Consider the following 21,498-nt stretch of genomic DNA (forward strand, 5'->3'; position numbering starts at 1 on the left):
TACATTTGTAGGCTAAAATTATGATCATTGATAATAATTTATCAGCATGTGATTCATGCTAAACAGAAAATATTTGAATTTTAGATAGAAGCAAACACAAATAAACCAAAATATTCCAAATGTTTTAAAGCCTGTTAAATTATTTTTGGTATTCCCACTCCCTTAGAAACCTTAAAGAGCTAAACAGCTCACCAATAGTAGGATGTAGCCAAATTTAGACTCATTCCACATGCGGGACCCAAGAGGCAGGTAGAGCTCCAAAGTCTAAATGTGTGGATGAGTTGATGGTGCAGGAATGAGGGTTTAGATCTGATAGGAACTGGGCAACATTTTGGGGAAGGGGAAGGCTATTCCAAAAAGATGGGCTTCATCTTAATCAGGGTAGAACTAGGCTGCTAGTGTTAACTAGAACCTGAAGAAAACTGGCAATCTCTCAGGAATGCATGGTTTGGTTTGAAGAATGTTATCAAAACAGGAAGGAAGTTAGGGCATCTTGAAGGAGATATTACAACAAAGGCAAAAGTAGGCCAGGTGCCTTTAAGGAAAGAGCAATGGAGAATAAAGATTACAAATCACCACTGTCAACTGCTAAGCAGATTGTAGATAAAGCCAAAAAGCACACTTTGAATTTTTTTTATATAAATGCTAGAAGCCTAAAAAATAAAATGAGAGAGTTGGAATATATAGCATTAAATGAATAAATAGATATAATAGGCATCTCAGAGACATGGTAGAAGCAGAATAACCAGTGAGACAGTGTGATACCAGGATATAAATTATATCACAATGATATGGGGGATCAAATTAGGGGGAACAGTGGTGACGCTATATCCAAAAGAAGAAATCTAGTCAAACAGAATAAATATTATGGAAACATATTGGGATGTGGAATCATTATGGAGAAAATAATGGTGAGGGTATACTACCATCCACCTAGTCAGAATAAAGAAATGAATGATGAAAAACACAGAAACATAGAAAAATGAAGGAAGATAAAGACTATCCAGTTTATTTTCGAAGGAGAAGGGCGGCCATCTTCCGACACAAATCGGGAGATGGCCGACCTTCTCTCAGGGGCGGCCAAATCAGCATAATCGAAAGCCGATTTTGGACATCCCCAACTCCTTTCCGTCGCCGGGACGGCCAAGTTCCCAGGGGCGTGTCGGAAGGGTAGCAAAGGTGGGACGGGCGTGCCGGGGCGTGCTTAAGAAATGGGCGCTCTCGGCCGATAATGGAAAAAAGAAGGGCGTCCCTGGTGAGAATTTGGTCCACTTTATTTGGTCCCTTTTTTTTCAGGTCCAAGTCCCAAAAAAGTGCCTGAACTGACCAGATGACCACCGGAGGGAATCGGGGATCACCTCCTGTGACTCCCCCAGTAGTCACTAACCCCCTTCCACCCTCAAAAAAACAACTTTAAAAACCTTTTTTGCCAGTCTCTATGCCAGCCTCAAATGTCATACTCAGGTCCATTGCAGCAGTATACAGGTCCCTGGAGCAGTTTTAGTGGGTGCAGTGGACTTCAGGCAGGCGAACCCTGGCCCATCCACCCCCCTACCTGTTACACTTGTGGTGGAAAATGGGAGCCCTTCAAAACCCACCGAAACCCACTGTACCCACGTGTAGGTGCCCCCCTTCACCCCTTAGGGCTGTGGTAGTGGTGTATAGTTATGGGGAGTGGGTTTTTTTTTTTGGGGGGGGGGTTATGGGGCTCAGCACCCAAGGTAAGGGAGCTATGTATCTGGGACCAATTTGTGAAGTCCACTGTAGTGCCCACTAGGGTGCCCGGTTGGTGCCCTGGCATATGAGGGGGACCAGTGCACTACGAATCCTGGCCCCTCCCATGACCAAATGCCTTGGATTTGTTCATTTTTGAGATGGGCGCCATCGGTTTCCATTATCAGCGAAAACCGAGGGCGCTCATCTCTAAATCCGGCGATCTCAGCATTTAGGTCGACCATCTTTAATGTTGACCTAAATGTTGAGATTTGGGCGCCCCCAACCATATTATCGAAATGAAAGATGGATGCCCATCTCGTTCGATAATATGGTCGGCCCCTTCACGGCGCCGTCCTTGGAGATGGGCACCCTTAGAAATGGGTGTCCCCGTTCGATTATGCCCCTCCACATGGCCTATCCAGTCTGCACAAAAGTGTCATCTATTATCCCTTCCTCTACCTTAGAGATACTATGTATAAGTCCCAATCTTACTGGAATTCAGATAGTGTTCATCTCCACCACCTCCACCTGGAGGCTATTCCACATATTCACTACCCTTTCTGGGAAAAAGTATTTTCTTAGGTTACTCCTGAGTCTGTCCCCTTTTACCTTCATCATATGGCCCCTCTTTCCAGAGCTTCCTTTTAATTGAAAGAGACTCATCTCCTGTGCATTTATACCATAGAGGTATTTAAAAATCTCTATCATATCTCCCCTCTCCCATCTTTCTTCAAAAGTATATATACTGAGATCTTTAAGTCTGTCCCCATACACTATGACAAAGACCACTGATGATATAGTGGCCACCCTCTGGTTCAACTCCATCTTATTTATCTCTTATGAAGAAAAAAAAATCAGGGAAGATAAATTTGGCAACACTCTAATAATAAGCGATTTCAATTATCACAGTATTGACTGGATAAATCAACAGGAAATGCTAGGGAGGTAGGATTCCTAGATGTACTAAATGACTGCTTCATGGAGCAACTAGTACAGGATCCAAAAAAAACTAGAAAGCTATTTTTGATCTAGTCCTTAGTGGCATGCAGGACTTGGTACAAGAGATAACAGTGTTGAGTGTGCTTGACAATAGTGATCATAACATGATCAAATTTGAGATAATAATTGTAATGAAGTCACTGGAGAAATTTATTGCATTAGCCATTATCTTTCAAAAGGGTAACATGATAAAATAAACAAAATGGTTAAAAAAAAGCTAAAAGGAGATCTGCAAAGGTTAATACTTTAAATCAGGCATCAACATTGTTTAAAAATACCATCCTGGAAACCCACACCAGATGTATTCCACATATTAAAAAAGGTGCAATGAAGGCTAAATGTCAGCCAAAATGGTTAGAAGGTGAGATGAAAGAGGATATTGGAGCCAAAAGAGCATCTTTCACAAAATAGAAAAAGAATCAAAATGAAGAAAAGAAGAAGAAGCAACAATGCTGGAAAGTTGGATGCAAAGCATGATATTATAAGGTATGGTAAAAGATAACTTGAAAAGAAGCGTACTGTAGAAGCAAAAACTCATAATTAAAACTTCTTCAGGTACATTAGAAACAGAAGGACTGTCCTGGAGTCAGCTGGATGATTAGATCATCAAGGAATAAAGGGGTACTCAGGGAGGACAAGGCCATAGAGGAGAGACTAAATGAATTATTTGCTTCGGTCTTTACTGAGAAAGATGTAAGGGAGCTACTCATGCCTGAAAGGGTGTTTAAAGGTGATATGCAAAAAGCAAATTTTGATGAACCTGGAAAGGGTATTAGGCCAAAATCAACAACTAAAGAGCAGCAAATATCCTGGACTGGATGGTATATACCCTACAGTACTGAAAGAACTAAAAAATGATTACTAATAGTAATCTGTATCCTATCATTAAAATTGTCTTTGGTACCTGAAGACTGGAACAAAGCCAGATTTTAGAAAGGGTTCCAGTGGTGCTCCGGGAACCTACAGAATGGGGAGTGTGATGTGATTGCTGGGTAAAATGGTGTGGACTGTTCTAAAGAACAAAATTACTGAACACATAGGCAAACATAATTTACTGGGACAGAGTCAACATGGATTTAGCACTCTGTTACATTTGTTTTAAAGGCATGAATAAACATGTGGATAAAGGCAAGCCAGTAGATGTGGAGAGGCATTTTCGATATGATGTCCAAATCCGACTTTGGATGTTTTGCGGAAAACGTCTGAAAATTCCGTAGCGAACATGGCCATGACTGAAAAAGTCTATCTTTTTTTTTTTAATGGCTATTTGCTAGATGTTGTTGTGTTCAGTGTGTCTAGGTTTTTGGACCATTAAAAACCCCCACACACATCCAAGTGAAAAATCACAAAATGAAGCCATTGGGATATAGGAGGAGCCAGCATTCTTAGTAGACTGGCCACACAGACATCCCAGCAAAGCACTGGGGCACCTTAGGGAGCACTGCAATGGACTTCACATAAAGGTTCCCAGGTATACATCTCACCGTTATCCCCTTATATTGTATGGTGAACCCTCCAAAATGCACCAAAAACCAACTGTATCCGACTGTATACCACTACAGTAGTCTATATTCCTGGAAGTGTCACCTATATGTGGGTACAGTAGGTTTTTGTAAATTTTGGAGGGCTCACACTTTCCACCACAAGTGTAACAGTTAGAGTGGGTTATGGGCCTGGGTTCCCTTCTCTACAGTGCACTGCACTGACCACTAGGCTACTCCAGGGACCTGTTTTCTGCTCTAATAGGACTTGCCATAACATCTGAAGCTGTCATAGAGCCTGGTACATACTGTTTCTTTTACATCTTTGGGGGGTGGGAGGGGCACAGTGACCACTGGGGGAGTAAGGGGGGGGTCATGCCTTAATCTCTCCAATGGACATTTGGGGCACCTTTTTGTGTCTTAGTCGTTATTAAAACAAGTCTAGACCAAAATGTCTAGGTTTTAGCCTTGGATGTTTTTGCTTTGTTCCATTATGGCAGGAAAACCCCTAACACTTCCCCTTGTGATTTGGATGCACTGCAGCCAAGCTGCATAGAAAAACATCTAAAGATGTGTTTTGAAAATAGCGATTTGGACATTTAAAAAAAAAAAAACATCAATCTGCCACTTTGTGTCATTTTTTGGACATTTTTGTTTTTCGAAATTGAGCCCCACAGTATATCTGGATTTTCAGAAAGCTTTTCACAAAGTCCCTTATGAGAGACTCATGAGGAAATTAAAAAGCCATTGGATAGGAGGCCATGTCCTGTTGTGGAGTGGAAACTATTTAAGAGATAGAAAAGAAAGAGTATGGTTAAATGGTCAGTTCTGTTATTGGAGGAAGGTGAATAGGACCAAGAGATCTGTACTGGGACCAGTGCTTTTAAACATATTTACATATACAGTGGTGGAAATAAGTATTTGATCCCTTGCTGATTTTGTAAGTTTGCCCACTGACAAAGACATGAGCAGCCCATAATTGAAGGGTAGGTTATTGGTAACAGTGAGAGATAGCACATCACAAATTAAATCCGGAAAATCACATTGTGGAAAGTATATGAATTTATTTGCATTCTGCAGAGGGAAATAAGTATTTGATCCCCCACCAACCAGTAAGAGATCTGGCCCCTACAGACCAGGTAGATGCTCCAAATCAACTCGTTACCTGCATGACAGACAGCTGTCGGCAATGGTCACCTGTATGAAAGACACCTGTCCACAGACTCAGTGAATCAGTCAGACTCTAACCTCTACAAAATGGCCAAGAGCAAGGAGCTGTCTAAGGATGTCAGGGACAAGATCATACACCTGCACAAGGCTGGAATGGGCTACAAAACCATCAGTAAGACGCTGGGCGAGAAGGAGACAACTGTTGGTGCCATAGTAAGAAAATGGAAGAAGTACAAAATGACTGTCAATCGACAAAGATCTGGGGCTCCACGCAAAATCTCACCTCGTGGGGTATCCTTGATCATGAGGAAGGTTAGAAATCAGCCTACAACTACAAGGGGGGAACTTGTCAATGATCTCAAGGCAGCTGGGACCACTGTCACCACGAAAACCATTGGTAACACATTACGACATAACGGATTGCAATCCTGCAGTGCCCGCAAGGTCCCCCTGCTCCGGAAGGCACATGTGACGGCCCGTCTGAAGTTTGCCAGTGAACACCTGGATGATGCCGAGAGTGATTGGGAGAAGGTGCTGTGGTCAGATGAGACAAAAATTGAGCTCTTTGGCATGAACTCAACTCGCCGTGTTTGGAGGAAGAGAAATGCTGCCTATGACCCAAAGAACACCGTCCCCACTGTCAAGCATGGAGGTGGAAATGTTATGTTTTGGGGGTGTTTCTCTGCTAAGGGCACAGGACTACTTCACCGCATCAATGGGAGAATGGATGGGGCCATGTACCGTACAATTCTGAGTGACAACCTCCTTCCCTCCGCCAGGGCCTTAAAAATGGGTCGTGGCTGGGTCTTCCAGCACGACAATGACCCAAAACATACAGCCAAGGCAACAAAGGAGTGGCTCAGGAAGAAGCACATTAGGGTCATGGAGTGGCCTAGCCAGTCACCAGACCTTAATCCCATTGAAAACTTATGGAGGGAGCTGAAGCTGCGAGTTGCCAAGCGACAGCCCAGAACTCTTAATGATTTAGAGATGATCTGCAAAGAGGAGTGGACCAAAATTCCTCCTGACATGTGTGCAAACCTCATCATCAACTACAGAAGACGTCTGACCGCTGTGCTTGCCAACAAGGGTTTTGCCACCAAGTATTAGGTCTTGTTTGCCAGAGGGATTAAATACTTATTTCCCTCTGCAGAATGCAAATAAATTCATATACTTTCCACAATGTGATTTTCCGGATTTAATTTGTGATGTGCTATCTCTCACTGTTACCAATAACCTACCCTTCAATTATGGGCTGCTCATGTCTTTGTCAGTGGGCAAACTTACAAAATCAGCAAGGGATCAAATACTTATTTCCACCACTGTATATATTCTGGAAATAGGAACAATGAGTGATGTGATGAGATTTGCGGATGACACAAAATTATTCAAAATTATTACATTGCATAGAAACTTTGAGAAATTGCAGGAAGACTTTGGGAGGTTGGAAGACTGGCATCCAAAAGCAGATGACAAGTACAAAATGATGCACATTGTGAAGAATAATCCATATTATAGCTACATCATGATAGGTTCCACATTATGCTTCACCACTGAGGAAATGGATTTAGGTACCATTGTTGAAATCTTCTGAGTAGGTATTACCCAAAAAAGAAACAAAATATTAGGAATTATTAGGAAAGGAATAGAGAATAAAACAAAGAATATCATAATGCCTCTGTATCGCTCCATTCTGAGGCCACACCTTGAATATTGTATGCATTTTTGATTGCTGCATCTCAAAAAAGATACAAGTCCATAGTTATCAGTATGGGCTATCATTAAAACATGTTATTTTACTATTAACTCATGCTATTTTAGCACAGGTCCCATTTTATGCAATGAGATCTAATTACTAATAACTGGGATTAACAGAAAAATAACATGTCTTAATGGTAGTGCATGTTGATAATTTCTCACCATAGTGGAATTAGAAATGGTACAGGTAAGGGTGGCCCAAATGGTTAAGGGAATGGAACTTCTTTCTTATGAGGAAAGATTAATGAGGTTAGGACTCTTCAGTTTGAAAAAGAGACAGCTGAGGGGCCTTCAAAAGTGTATTGTGTTCAGTTTTAGAAGCTATCGGGCTCATTTTCGAAAGAAAAGGATGCCCATCTTTTGACATAAATCGGAAGATGGGCATCCTCACAAGGTCATCCAAATTGGTATAATCGAAAGCTGATTTTGGACATCCCCAACTGCTTTCTGTCGCATGGATGGCCGAAGTTGAAGGGGGCATATCGGAGGCATAGCGAAGGCGGGACTTGGGCGTGCCTAACATTTGGACGTCCTCAACCCATAATTGAAAGAAACAAGGATGTCCCTGACGAACACTTGGATGACTTTACCTGGTCGTGTTTTTCTTACAACCAAGGCACAAAAAGGTGCCTGAAATGACCAGATGGTCATTGGAGAGAATCAGGGGTGGCCTCCCCTTACCCCCTCAGTGGTCACTAACCCCCTCCCACCCTCAAAAAATATTTTTCAAAATATTGATTACCAGCCTCAGATGTCATACTCAGCTCCATGACAGCAGTATGCAGTTTCCTGGAGCAGTTTTAGTGGGTGCAGGCGGACCCAGGCCCATACCCCCCCCCTACCTGTTACATTTGTGGAGGAAAAAGCAAGCCCTCCAAAACCCACCAGAAACCCATTGTACCCACATCTAGGTGCCCCCTTCACCCGTAAAGGCTATTGTAGTGGTGTACAGTTGTGGATAGTGGGTTTTGGGGGGCTCAGCACACAAGGAAAGGGAGCTATGTACCTGGGAGCAATTTCTGAAGTTCACTGCAGTGCCCCCTAGAGGGCCCAGTTGGTGTACTGGCATGTCAGGGGGACTAGTGTACTACAAATGCTGGCTCTCTCTAAGGACATAAAGAGTTGAAGTTGTTTAGAGGAAGGTGACAAAAATGGGATCTGTGCCTAGAGATGTATGAGAAGAGACTTGAAGACCTGAATATTGTGATAAGGCAGGTCCCGAGTGTGTCAGGGCAATTTTGGATCTAGCCTTCCTTGGGATTTTTAGGAGAACAGGCTGGTCACTAGCTCTTCCAAGCAGTGAGCAGCCTCGCCTCTAGTAAAAGGGAACCATAGACAGGCATAATGCTTGGCTGCTCTGCACTGGCTTCCCTTCCTTAGGAAGGAAATCATGTGCAAATGAGCTGACAGCAAGCAGCTCATTTGCATGCGATTTCCTTCATGCATGCCTGTTCCTTTCCGAATCGGTAAGGGAAGGGCTTTTTCCGTTCAGTTAGTGCATCTGGCTGAAGGTAAGGGAGCTATGTACCTGGGAGCAATTTGTGAAGTCCACTGCAGTGCCCCCTAGGGTGCCTGGTTGGTGGTGTCCTGGCATGTGAGGGGGACCAGTGCACTAGGAATGCTGGCTCCTCCCACGACCAAATGGCTTGGATTTGGTTGTTTCTGAGATGGGCGTCCTCACTTTCCATTATCACTGAAAATCAGAAATGACCAAGTCCTGGGGACGACCATCTCTGTTGGGGACGACCATCTCTCAGGTCGACCTAAATTTGCTGATTTGGGTATCTCCGACCGTATTATCGAAACGAAAGATGGCTGCCCATCTTGTTTCGATAATACGGGTTTCCCTGCCCCTTGCTGGAGCCGTCCTGCGAGGACGTCCCCAGGAAAGCTTGGGTGTCCCTTTCGATTATGCCCCTCTTTGTATACCCTAGAGGAAAGGAGGACCAGGACAAACAGATGTTTAAATATTTGAAAGGTATTAATATACAAACAAATGTTTTTCAGAGAGAACGCAGTGGTAGAATTAGAGGAAATTAATTGAAATTGCAGGATTGTAGACTTAGGAGTAACAAAATAAAGTACTTTTTCACAGAGAGGGTGGTGAATGCCTGGAATGCCCTGCCAGTGAAGGTGCTGGGGACAAAAACAATGACAGAATTCAAAAACAAGTATTATAAACACAGAAAAATCCCATATAGAAAGAGGTTGGAATCAAAATACTTAAATCACCTTAAGCAGGGCATAGAGGGGTGCAGGTACATAAGTACATAAGTATTGCCATACTGGGAAAGACCAAAGGTCCATCGAGCCCAGCATCTTGTTTCCAACAGTGGCCAATCCAGGTCACAAATACCCGGCAAGATCCAAAAAATGTACAAAACATTTTATACTGCTTATCCCAGAAATAGTGGATTTTCCCCAAGTCCATTTAATAACGGTCTATGGACTTTTCCTTTAGGAAGCCGTCCAAACCTTTTTAAAACTCTGCTAAGCTAACTGCCTTTACCACATTCTCTGGCAACGAATTCCAGAGTTTAATTACACGTTGAGTGAAGAAATATTTTCTCCGATTCATTTTAAATTTACTACATTGTAGCTTCTTCGCATGCCCCCTAGTCCTAGTATTTTTGGAAAGCGTGAACAGACGCTTCACATCTACCCGTTCAACTCCACTCATTATTTTATAGACCTCTGTCATATCTCCCCTCAGCCGCCTTTTCTCCAAGATGAACAGCCCTAGCCACTTTAGCCTTTCCTCATAGGAAAGTCGTCCCATCCCCTTTATCATTTTCGTCGCCCTTCTCTGCACCTTTTCTAATTCCACTATATCTTTTTTGAGATGCAGAATTGAACACAATATTCAAGGTGTGGTCGCACCATGGAGCAATACAAAGGCATTATAACATCCTTATTTTTGTTTTCCATTCCTTTCCTAATAATACCTAACATTCTATTTGCTTTCTTAGCTGCCTCGTTTGGCAAACTGGATGGACCATACAGGTCTTTATTGCCATCATTTACTATGCTACTATGTAAAATCCTGAGTGGCGTGGAATGAGTAAATGCAAATCAATTACATACTGTTTCAAAAAGTTCAAAGACTAGAGGATACCTCATGAAATTACATATTAGGGCATTTAAAACAAATAAGAAAAAAATGTTTCACTCAATTTGTAGTTAAAACTCTGGAACTCATTACTGGAGCAAGCGGGAAAAAGTTAATGAAGCTGTGTTTTATAAAAAAGGTTTGGACAGATTTCTGGAGGAAAAGTCCATAAACTGTTATTAAGATAGACCTGGTCAGTGGCTTGAAATCTTGCTGCTCTTTGGGATTCTGTCAGGTACTTGTCATCTGGATTGGCCACTTTCAGAAATAAGATACTGGGATAGATGTCCCAGTAGGACAACTCTTATGTTCTTTTATATTACCCTCTTCTGAAATTAGCTCCTCTGGCTCTGACTGAAGTTGAAACACTTTTTGTTGGGAAGATCATTCCAACATTCCCAGCAGAGAGCACCAAGGGCCTTTTCTGCCACAGGTAATGTTGGTAGATAAATCAGGACCTATGCTCTTCATAATCATATGTCGTGTACACATTTTTATTGAAGGGGAAACAATCGCTGACATATTTGAATAGGCAGATGCTGCCTTAAGGGCAGTTGTTGCTGCTTCCATTCAAGTACATTTGAATTACAGATGACAGAAAAAAAAAGCATGGGGGAAATTCCATCTTTCAGGTTTAAAAATAAAAAAATTACATTTCATATGCTCATTTCTGGAGCAACTGAGATGTGATAACAGTTCCTGCAATGAAGCAATGCTATATATGTTTCTGTTCTTATATTTATGTGGGAGATTTTAGTGGGTTTTTTTTTAAACTAAGGTTTTGAAATGTAAAATGGCTTCTTTGCTCAGAAGAAAACTGAACTCTATGGCCTTCTGTCACTTAGCTAACCATGTATCTGTGCAGCAACCTTTCTAGACTCATATTATCCTAATAGCTTGCCAACAAAGGTATTTAAGCTAGAATGTCCAGTAAAACCCTGGATAATGTTTGTGTTCACTGTTTATTTCAGGAGGCAAAGCGGTTCCAGAACATTGATAAATCCTGGCAGAAGATTATTCAGAGAGCTCATGAGACAACAAATATTGTTCAGTGCTGTGTTGGAGATGAGACATTAGCTCAGCTTTTACCACATTTGCTTGAACAGCTTGAGATGTGCCAGAAGTCACTGACCGGCTATTTGGAAAAGAAACGTCTAATTTTCCCCAGGTTTTTCTTTGTTTCTGATCCTGCACTTCTAGAGATCCTTGGCCAAGCATCTGATTCTCACACCATTCAGGTATAAAGTGTGCAGAAGTAATTAACACTGAAAGTCATTTCACTAAATAATTTATAGCAAATGGAAAACTTAAAACTAAAGAGAGAGAAAACCTAGCCTGGTTTTCAGTCCATGTGTGTTGTTGGAAGGATTTATGGAGATGTAGCCTAATGCTTAAAGCAGTAGACTGTGAACCAGAGGAACCATGTTTAAATCCCACTACTGCTCCTTGAGATCTTGGGCAAGTCACTTTATCCCTCCATTGCTTCAGGTACAAACTTAGGGCCGCTTTTATCAAGTCGTGCTAGCGACTCCCAGTGCGGTAATGCCAACAAAGCTCATTCATTTTGAATGGGCTCCATTGGCATTGCTGTGTAGCATGATAAAAGAGGCCTTAGATTGTAGGCACTCCAAGGACAGGAAAATATCTACTGTACTTGAATGTACCTCATCTTGATCTAAAACTCAGAAAAGCTGTGAGCTAAATCCAAAAGTTTAAAAAAATGATTTGTTCATAAGCAGTAGTATAACACTGATATTCCTGCTCATGACTCCTGCAGCCCTGGTAATTTTGTTCTGAACTTGTGGTTAGGGGATGAGGCATGATCCAAGTTCTGTCTGTTGTAGAGACACCTGTTAGTCAAAACAGGATGGACACCAGAAGTTCTAGTAGTTCTTATAGCATAGCATAGTAGTTTTATTTGTTCCAGGCTTTGAGTGAATTGCTCAAAGCTTGATACAAGATCAAATATATTAAGGTGGTAATTCTATAACTTTGAACCTCCAGTTAGGCACACCAGAGCCACTTGCTGAGCACCAATTCTGTATCTGTGTGCCAAGAAGTTGTTATGGAATGCTAGCGTAAATCCAACATGGCACGCCTAAATTTAGGCATGACCATTTATGCCAGGTCAGCGGCAGGTGTAAATGGCTGCACCTAAGGCTCTAGACGAAGCATGTAGCTTCTAGTGTTCTATAAATTGGTCACATATGTTGGAGAGTTGCCCGCATGTATGCCCCCTTGCAGTTACGCACTATCTTAGGGGCCCTTTTACTAAGCTGCAATAAAAGGGGTCCTGTGCTAGCAGTGGTGGCTGGTTTTGTCACGCGCTGAGGCCCTTTTTACCGCAGCACGTAAAAAGGCCAAAAAAAGAAATGGCCATTCGGCAAGATTGTACTTACTGCGTGGTTATGCATGGGAACACTTACTGCCACCCGAGGTGGCGATAAGGGCTCCCGTGCTAACCCAGCGGTAACCAGGCATCGTGCAGCACTGCCAAATTACTGCCGAGTATCCGCTGCAGTAAAAAATATGAGCCTATTTTCCCTAGCGCCGGAAATGCCGCGTGCTGGGGGTGGAACTACTGCTGGTACCTGTGATGGGCCGGCGGTAGTTCTGGATTGCCATGTGGTAAGCCTGCGGTGGGCTTACTGCTGCTTATTAAAAGGGCCCCTTATAAAATGATGTGTAAGTGGTGCTTTTCTGCATGTGCCCAGTTATGGAATTTCCTTTCATTGGGATAATTTTATGGAGCTTTATCCAAAGGTAAAAACTATTGTCTATGCAGGATAGGGCTTTTATAAAACTGCATGGCTGCACACATTTATTATAAATATACACATGGAGAGTGTGCACCTACTTTTATGCAATCTGTGTGTAGGCTTTTCTGAGGGCTTAGTGTGAGCAGATGGGAAGCAGAGTCCCAGTGTACATGTATATTTTACAATATATGTGTGTACACCTTTTGTGCTTGATTTTATAACAGGATGCCCATTTTAAAGGCAATATAAGCACCAATTGTCAGCATTTGTTGCCCAGTTATGGTCCCGGGTCCAGTTCGTAGAGGCAGTGGGTTCCCAAGAATACATAATCCATGTGGGTTTGCATATATATAGAAAGTATATTGTATTTACATATGTATAGGCTCACCGCACTTAGTACAGGTAAATATTACATTGCTGTATATGTGTGTGTGTGTTTAGATGGGAATTAATGAGAGAAAGGTAAGGATAGTGGTGTTCAGAGGAAAAAAGAGAGAAAGCCTTGGGGTAGGGCTGAAGGAGAAGGGGGGAGCAGAGCCAGGTGCTCTGGGGCTAAAGATGGGGGTATGCAGAGAAAGAAAGAGAAGCCAGCGCAGAGCCATGTGCTCTGCCTTATATTTATTTATTTATTTGTTATTTTTATACCCCACTCTTTCCCGCTCGATAGCAGGTTCACTGCGGCTTACAAAGTATGGGTTACAAAGTATCACAGAAATAACACATACTTAACAAAAACAGAGAGGGATCAAATAACTTCTTTCCTTCCCAGCCTTTGTTATCAGCTATTTCCTCTGCAACCTCCAGTTTAATTTCCTGATGTAAGGAAGGCGATTACTTTCACAGGTTTTAATTTTTGAAGTCCCTAGTTTTGGAGCCTATCTGTCTGGCTTTCATTGTTCTCAGAGAGCCCTGGTCCCCGATGCCCAGAGAGGACAAAGGTATGTTAAGTAGGGGTACTTGAGAAACAAAGGGCTAGCAAGCTGGGCAACATTTGGTCCATCTGCCATCCTCAGGGATTCCTGAGGGAGGGGGGAGTTATCAGAAGCTGGTTTCATATTAATCTAAGTATGTCCAGCAATCCTGACATCTCAGCAATCCTGACACCAATGTGCCTTTATAAATTAGACACTCAAAGACCAGCCCTTGTAGTATGCTATGAAGCAGGCATAAATGTGTGTGTGTATTCTATAGATCTACTCATGTATGTTATAAACTATTTCCCAGATTCTGTATATCGCGCTGAGATTTCCGCGGGGAAATGCAAGCACATTCCATAACAGGGCGCATAACTTAATTGGTTAACAAGCCAATCAGCACTGTTAATTGGATGTTAAGCTATTAGGAACACTAATTGGCATTAATTAGAACTTAAGCACAGAACTCACTAAGCGCATTCTATAACATGGGGGTCATGGGCATTCCGACAAGTTACACGCAGTGTTATAGAACATACCTGCTCTACACCTAATTTAGGCATCAGGATTTACACCATGTTCTACTTGGCATAATTCCTTATGACTACATATAATCGCACGGACATATTCTATAAACTGTGTGGAAATTTTGTAGAATACGCTTAGGTGAAAATGATTTATGCCTGGATTTTCCAGGCACCATATATTGAATCTAACCCTGTATGGGTAATCACAACATTACTCTTGCTCCATCCACACAGTGTCCCTGGAAATGCCTACTTAAAAAAAAATTACTGACATTTTGGAACAGGCCTAAATTCATGCATGGACATCTGTGCCCTATTGGAGCTGGTTCTGGGGCCCTCTTTTATCAATTCACATAGGTATCTATGTTGTCTTTATAGAATAGATATAAACTTGGTATATTGTTGGACTTCTCACATATCTGTAGGCATTCTGTTGCCCCAAAATAAGTCCTATCCTTAAGGGCCCAATCCTTTATCACCTGTCAAATTCTAAAACGGTTTCTGATAAATGGGTTAATAAGTTTCCTAATATCTCCTTGGAGTTTCCCTGCCAGTGTTTGCAGATCTACAGATGTCTCAGTAGCTAGTTCCAGTTGAACCCATGGTTTGGGAGTCCTCCACATCCAATCCATAAGGGAACTTAATTGGATAGCCTGCTAGTATAACTTGAAATTATTAGGCATCCACATACCACTATCTGCTCGGTCAAATGAAGCATCCAACGTGCCACCCTTGGTCTTTTCTGAGCCCATACAAACTCAAACAACATTCTATGAAGTTTCTTAAACAAAGAATCTGGCACCTCTGTGGGTAACATCTGAACAGGTAGAGGAATTTGGGGAGTCTAGTCATCTTTATCACATTCACTATCCCTAGCCATAATAAATAAAGGTCTTTCCATCTGCTTAACTCCTGGAGTACAATTGAAGTAATTTGGCTTATACAGCTGGGGAGAAATGTTAACTCCTAGATATTTGATATGCTTTGTGGCTCATACTCGCTGAAGCTCTTGCACTGCCTTATCTGGTAAGGCTATATTGAGTATTTCCAGTTTTGTAATATTAATCATGAAACCAGATAAAGCCCTGTATGCGTGGAGCTCATCTAAAATATTCAGTATAGACTGCCAAGGATATATGATCATTAATAGAATATCATCAGCAAAGAGGGAGATTTTGTTGTCACCAGATTCCAGTCTCAAATCCTTGATTCCCTCATGATGTCTGATCTTCTGAGCAAAGGGTTCTATTACCAATGCAAAAAATAGTGGTGATAATGGACAGCCCTGCTCTAGAGAAAATAACTCAGAATAACCTCCATTTATTTTAAGACAGGCTTGTGGAGTTCTGTAGAAGGCTTGAATCCACCACAGAAATCTGCCTCCCAATCCAACCCTCGCCAACACTTGGAGCAGAAAGGGCCAATAGACCCTGCTGAAGGCCTTCTCTGCATCAATGGCTAGGGCCACTATAGGAAGGTGCTACTTTTCAACATGCCAGAAAAGGTTCAAGACCTTATGATATTTTTGGAAACTAACCATCCAATGATAAGTTCTGTCTGATTGTCTGTTCTCCTCTGTTCTACATACTTAATGATTATATAAACTGCTTAGTTGCCTATGTGAAGGTCTTTTAGCGGTATATCAAATGTTGGGAATAAGTAAAATTATAAGTAATTTGTGGTATGATCACTTAAAATCTGACAGCCAAAACCTTTGCGAAAATTGTGTAGTCTATACCTAACAAAGAGATGAAGCAATAAGAGCTACGTTCCAAGGGACTTTTCCAGCATTATGCAGTATTCTCCCAGGACAAGCAGGCCTTCTTATTCTCACATCTGGGTGACATCATCTGACGGAGCCCAGTGTGGACGCTGACTAGCTAGTAAGGTAGAAGTTCTAGCAGAGTCTCACCACGCATGCGCTGGTGCCTTCCCGCCTGATGTGAGCGACTGCCCTCCAGTCTTTGTTTTTCTGTAGAGCTGAGAGGACACATTTCATGTTCTCTTCCTCATGCAGTACTTCTTATTCTTGCGGGTAGCCTGCTAGTATAACTTGAAATTAACAGATAGAATCTAACAGCCACTGCAGGATCTAATTTAGTATTCCCACCCACCCTCCCCAACACCCACCCACCCCTAGGACAACTCCTCATTTATAGTCAGTTATTGTAATTAGGGTAACAAGCAAGGAGTGCTCTTATAGAGTTTTAAATACATTTCATTACCATCTAAGAAGGAAATACTAAATAAATCATACAATACACTATATAAAGTAAAATACACTTTTATATTAGGCTAATATCCTTAATACTGTAGCAAGTTTTAAAATATTGGAAAACTCAGAAACACTAAGATGGAGTCAGCAGTCCAGCAGCGAGAGGGGTGCTATCCAGTCTTTTGCATTGAGTGTCACATGTATGATTATCTCCCAGTTGGTGAGATGTCATATGTTTGCGCCCGATGCAAAGAGCTCCTAGCTCTTAGAGAACATGTCCGTTCTCTTGAGGCTAGAGTAGCAGACTTGGTGGAGCTGAGGGAGACAGAGAGGTACATAGAGGAGACCTACAGGGACGTTGTAGAGAGGTCCCACCTCCAGTCTAGTAGCCCTTGTGCTACCTTGGAGGAGGGAGGTCTCCTAGAAGGAGAGCATCACCCTGGTGAAGTAGGAAGTACTCCTGTAGCCAGGACCTGCCCACCAGGGGATGTACTATCCTCTCGCACTGAGGATATGTCTCCAAGTGCTGCCCGGGAGGGAAAGGTTAGGACAGCTGTTGTAGTTGGTGATTCGATCATTAGGCATATAGATAGCTGGGTGGCTGGTGGACGTGAGGATCGCCTGGTGACTTGCCTGCCTGGTGCGAAGGTGGCGGATCTCACGCGTCACTTAGATAGGATTTTAGATAGTGCTGGGGAGGAGTCCGCTGTCTTGGTACATGTGGGTACCAATGACATAGGAAAATGTGGGAGAGAGGTTCTGGAAGCCAAATTTAGGCTCTTAGGTAGAAAGCTCAAATCCAGATCCTCTAGGGTAGCATTTTCTGAAATGCTACCTGTTCCACGTGCAGGGCCCAAGAGACAGGCAGAGCTCCAGAGTCTCAATGCGTGGATGAGACGATGGTGCAGGGAGGAGGGTTTTAGATTTGTTAGGAACTGGGCAACATTCTGGGGAAGGGGGAGCCTATTCCGAAAGGATGGGCTCCACCTTAACCAGGGTGGGACCAGGCTGCTGGCGTTGGCATTTAAAAAGGAGATAGAGGAGCTTTTAAACTAGAAATGGGGGGAAGGCCGACAGTCGCTCAAAAGCGCATGGTTCAGGAAAAGGTATCTTGCAAAGATACCTCACAAACAGAGAAGATAGGGTTTCTGGATAGTGAGGTTGCACAACAGACCGTGGTAGGCCAGGTGCCCTTAAATACAACTAAAGATCAGACAAAAGATGTCAAATCAATAGTGTCAGGTACTAAGCATCATGCAAATAAGAACAACAAACATACTCTGAAATGTCTATATGCAAATGCTAGGAGTCTAAGAAATAAGATGGGAGAGTTGGAATATATTGCACTAAATGAAAAATTGGATATAATAGGCATTACTGAGACCTGGTGGAAGGAGGATAACCAGTGGGACACTGTCATACCGGGGTACAAAGTATATCGTAATGATAGGGTGGACCGGACTGGTGGAGGGGTAGCATTGTATATTAACGAGAGCCTTGACTCAGATAGATTACAAATTCAGCAGGACACAAATCACAACTTTGAATCACTGTGGGTTGAAATTCCATGTATAAAAGGGAAAAAAATGGTGATAGGAGTGTACTACCGTCCGCCTCGCCAGGATGAGCAGGTAGACACAGAAATAATAAAAGAAATCAGAGACGCAAACAAAATGGGCAATGTGATAATAATGGGTGACTTCAATTATCCAAATATAGACTGGGTAAATGTAACATCGGGACACACTACAGAGATACAATTCCTTGATGAAATCAAGGACAGCTTTATGGAGCAACTGGTGCAGGAGCCGACGAGAGAAGGAAAAATTCTAGACTTGGTCCTTAGTGGAGCGCATGATCTGGTGAGGGACGTTATGGTACTGGGACCGCTTGATAACAGTGACCATAATATGATCAGTTTTGACATCGACTTTGAAGTAACTGTACACAGAAAGTCAAATACGTTAGCGTTTAACTTTAAAAAAGGAGACTATGATAAAATGAGAAGAAAGGTAAAAAAAAAACTTAGGGGGGGCAACTGAGAGAGTAAAAACTGTACAACAGGTGTGGACGCTGTTCAAAAATACCATCCTGGAGGCCCAGGCCATACATATTCCGCGAATTAGAAAAGAAAGACGGAAGTCCAAAAGACACCCGGCCTGGTTGAAAAGTGAGGTGAAGGAAGCTATTAGGGCTAAAAGAAACGCCTTCAGAAAATGGAAGAAGGAACCGACTGAAAATAACAAGAAACAGCATAAGGAGTGTCAAAGCAAATGCAAGGCGCAGATTAAGAAGGCCAAGAGGGAGTATGAAAAAAAGATAGCATTAGAGGCAAAAAAACATAGTAAAAAATTTTATTAAAATTTTATTAAAAGCAGGAAGCCGGCAAAAGAATCGGTTGGGCCGCTGGATGACCGAGGGGTAAAAGGGGCGATCAAGGAAGACAAAGACGTAGCGGAGAGACTGAATGAATTCTTTGCTTCGGTCTTCACCGAGGAAGATTTGGGTGGGATACCGGTGTCGGAAATGGTATTTCAAGCGGACGAGTCGGAAAAACTTACTGACTTCACGGTAAACCTGGAGGACGTAATGGGGCAGTTCGGCAAACTGAAGAGTAGCAAATCTCCTGGACCGGATGGTATTCATCCTAGAGTACTGATAGAACTGAAAAACGAGCTTGCGGAGCTACTGCTAGTGATATGCAACTTATCCTTAAAATCGAGCGTGGTACCGGAAGATTGGAGGGTGGCCAATGTAACACCCATTTTTTAAAAAGGCTCCAGGGGAGATCCGGGAAATTATAGACCGGTGAGTCTGACGTCGGTGCCTGGGAAAATGGTAGAGGCTATTATTAAAAACAAAATTACAGAGCACATCCGAGGACATGGATTACTGAGACCAAGTCAGCATGGCTTTTGTGTGGGGAAATCTTGCCTGACCAATTTACTTCAATTCTTTGAAGGAGTGAACAAACATGTGGACAAAGGGGAGTCGGTTGATATTGTGTATCTGGATTTTCAAAAGGCGTTTGACAAGGTACCTCATGAAAGGCTACAGAGGAAATTGGAGGGTCATGGGATAGGAGGAAATGTCCTATTGTGGATTAAAAACTGGTTGAAGGATAGGAAACAGAGAGTGGGGTTAAATGGGCAGTATTCACAATGGAAAAGGGTAGTTAGTGGGGTTCCTCAAGGGTCCGTGCTAGGACCGCTGCTTTTTAATATATTTATAAATGATTTAGAGATGGGAGTAACTAGCGAGGTAATTAAATTTGCTGATGACACAAAGTTATTCAAAGTCGTTAAATCACGACAGGATTCTGAAAAATTACAAGAGGACCTTACAAGACTGGGAGACTGGGCGGCTAAATGGCAGATGATGTTTAATGTGAGCAAGTGCAAGGTGATGCATGTGGGAAAAAAGAACCCGAATTATAGCTACGTCATGCAAGGTTCCACGTTAGGAGTTACGGACCAAGAAAGGGATCTGGGTGTCGTCGTCGATAACACACTGAAACCTTCTGCTCAGTGTGCTGCTGCGGCTAAGAAAGCGAATAGAATGTTGGGTATTATTAGGAAAGGTATGGAAAACAGGTGTGAGGATGTTATAATGCTGTTGTATCGCTCCATGGTGCGACCGCACCTTGAGTATTGTGTTCAATTCTGGTCGCCGCATCTCAAGAAGGATATAGTAGAATTGGAAAAGGTGCAGCGAAGGGCGACTAAAATGATAGCGGGGATGGGACGACTTCCCTATGAAGAAAGACTAAGGAGGCTAGGGCTATACAGCTTGGAGAAGAGACGGCTGAGGGGAGACATGATAGAGGTATATAAAATAATGAGTGGAGTGGAACAGGTGGATGTGAAGCTTCTGTTCACGCTTTCCAAAAATACTAGGACTAGGGGGCATGCGATGAAACTACAGTGTAGTAAATTTAAAACAAATCGGAGAAAATTTTTCTTCACCCAACGTGTAATTAAACTCTGGAATTCGTTGCCGGAGAAAGTGGTGAAGGCGGTTAGCTTAGCAGAGTTTAAAAAGGGGTTAGACGGTTTCCTAAAGGACAAGTCCATAAACCGCTACTAAACGGACTTGGAAAAATCCAAAATTCCAGGAATAACATGTATAGAATGTTTGTACGTTTGGGAAGCTTGCCAGGTGCCCTTGGCCTGGATTGGCCGCTGTTGTGGACAGGATGCTGGGCTCGATGGACCCTTGGTCTTTTCCCAATATGGCATTACTTATGTACTTATGTACTTATCTGTTTATTTTAATTTATCTTCGGTTTCAGTTTTTGCCCATTCCCTCTATTTTTTAGATCTTTTACAGCTCTTTTTATTTTCATGTGTCCTCAATTTGAACACTGCCCCTTTTTACTCAGTTCAAGAATGAGGAGTTTAATTTAGCCAACATACTTTTTTCAGTGTCACAGAAGACGCCCCCCCAGTGGTTTCAAGAGGTGCACCAAATGTAGACGCGTGATTTCTGCCACAGACCCGCACAATTGGTGCCTTGGGCCAGATCATGACCCCTCTGTTTGTGATCTCTGTTTACAATTGCAGGTAAGAACTCAGCGGATGCATCTGATGCAAATGGAGCATCATTTTGCTCTTCAAAGGCTGGACCATCGACTTCGACACTGGTGGCATCAACCTCCATGGCTGCTCTGACTTCAGCATCCAGTGGGAGTGCAACAGTATCAAGTGGGTCTCCACCTGCCTCAACACTAGGCACTGTTAGCAGGTCCTGGAACCGGTCAGCATCAGACCTGACACCAACACCGAGGACCTGTACAGATTTGGCAGCATCACCATCGCCACCGAGGGATAGCGCAAGAAGAATAAGCATTG

The 21,498-nt window shown here is 42.6% G+C and overlaps 1 protein-coding gene across 1 annotated transcript in view; it reads left to right on the forward strand.

Annotated features, from left to right (window-relative positions):
* Window positions 1-21,498, forward strand: part of LOC115471141 (dynein heavy chain 5, axonemal-like) — a 766,968-nt gene that overhangs the window by 163,108 nt on the left and 582,362 nt on the right. Inside the window, 1 exon segment of the mRNA XM_030204834.1 lies at window positions 11,205-11,471. Coding sequence (XP_030060694.1) covers window positions 11,205-11,471 — 267 coding nt within the window.

This window comes from Microcaecilia unicolor, chromosome 1 (genome assembly GCF_901765095.1).
Source record: "Microcaecilia unicolor chromosome 1, aMicUni1.1, whole genome shotgun sequence".
Lineage (NCBI taxonomy): Eukaryota > Metazoa > Chordata > Amphibia > Gymnophiona > Siphonopidae > Microcaecilia > Microcaecilia unicolor.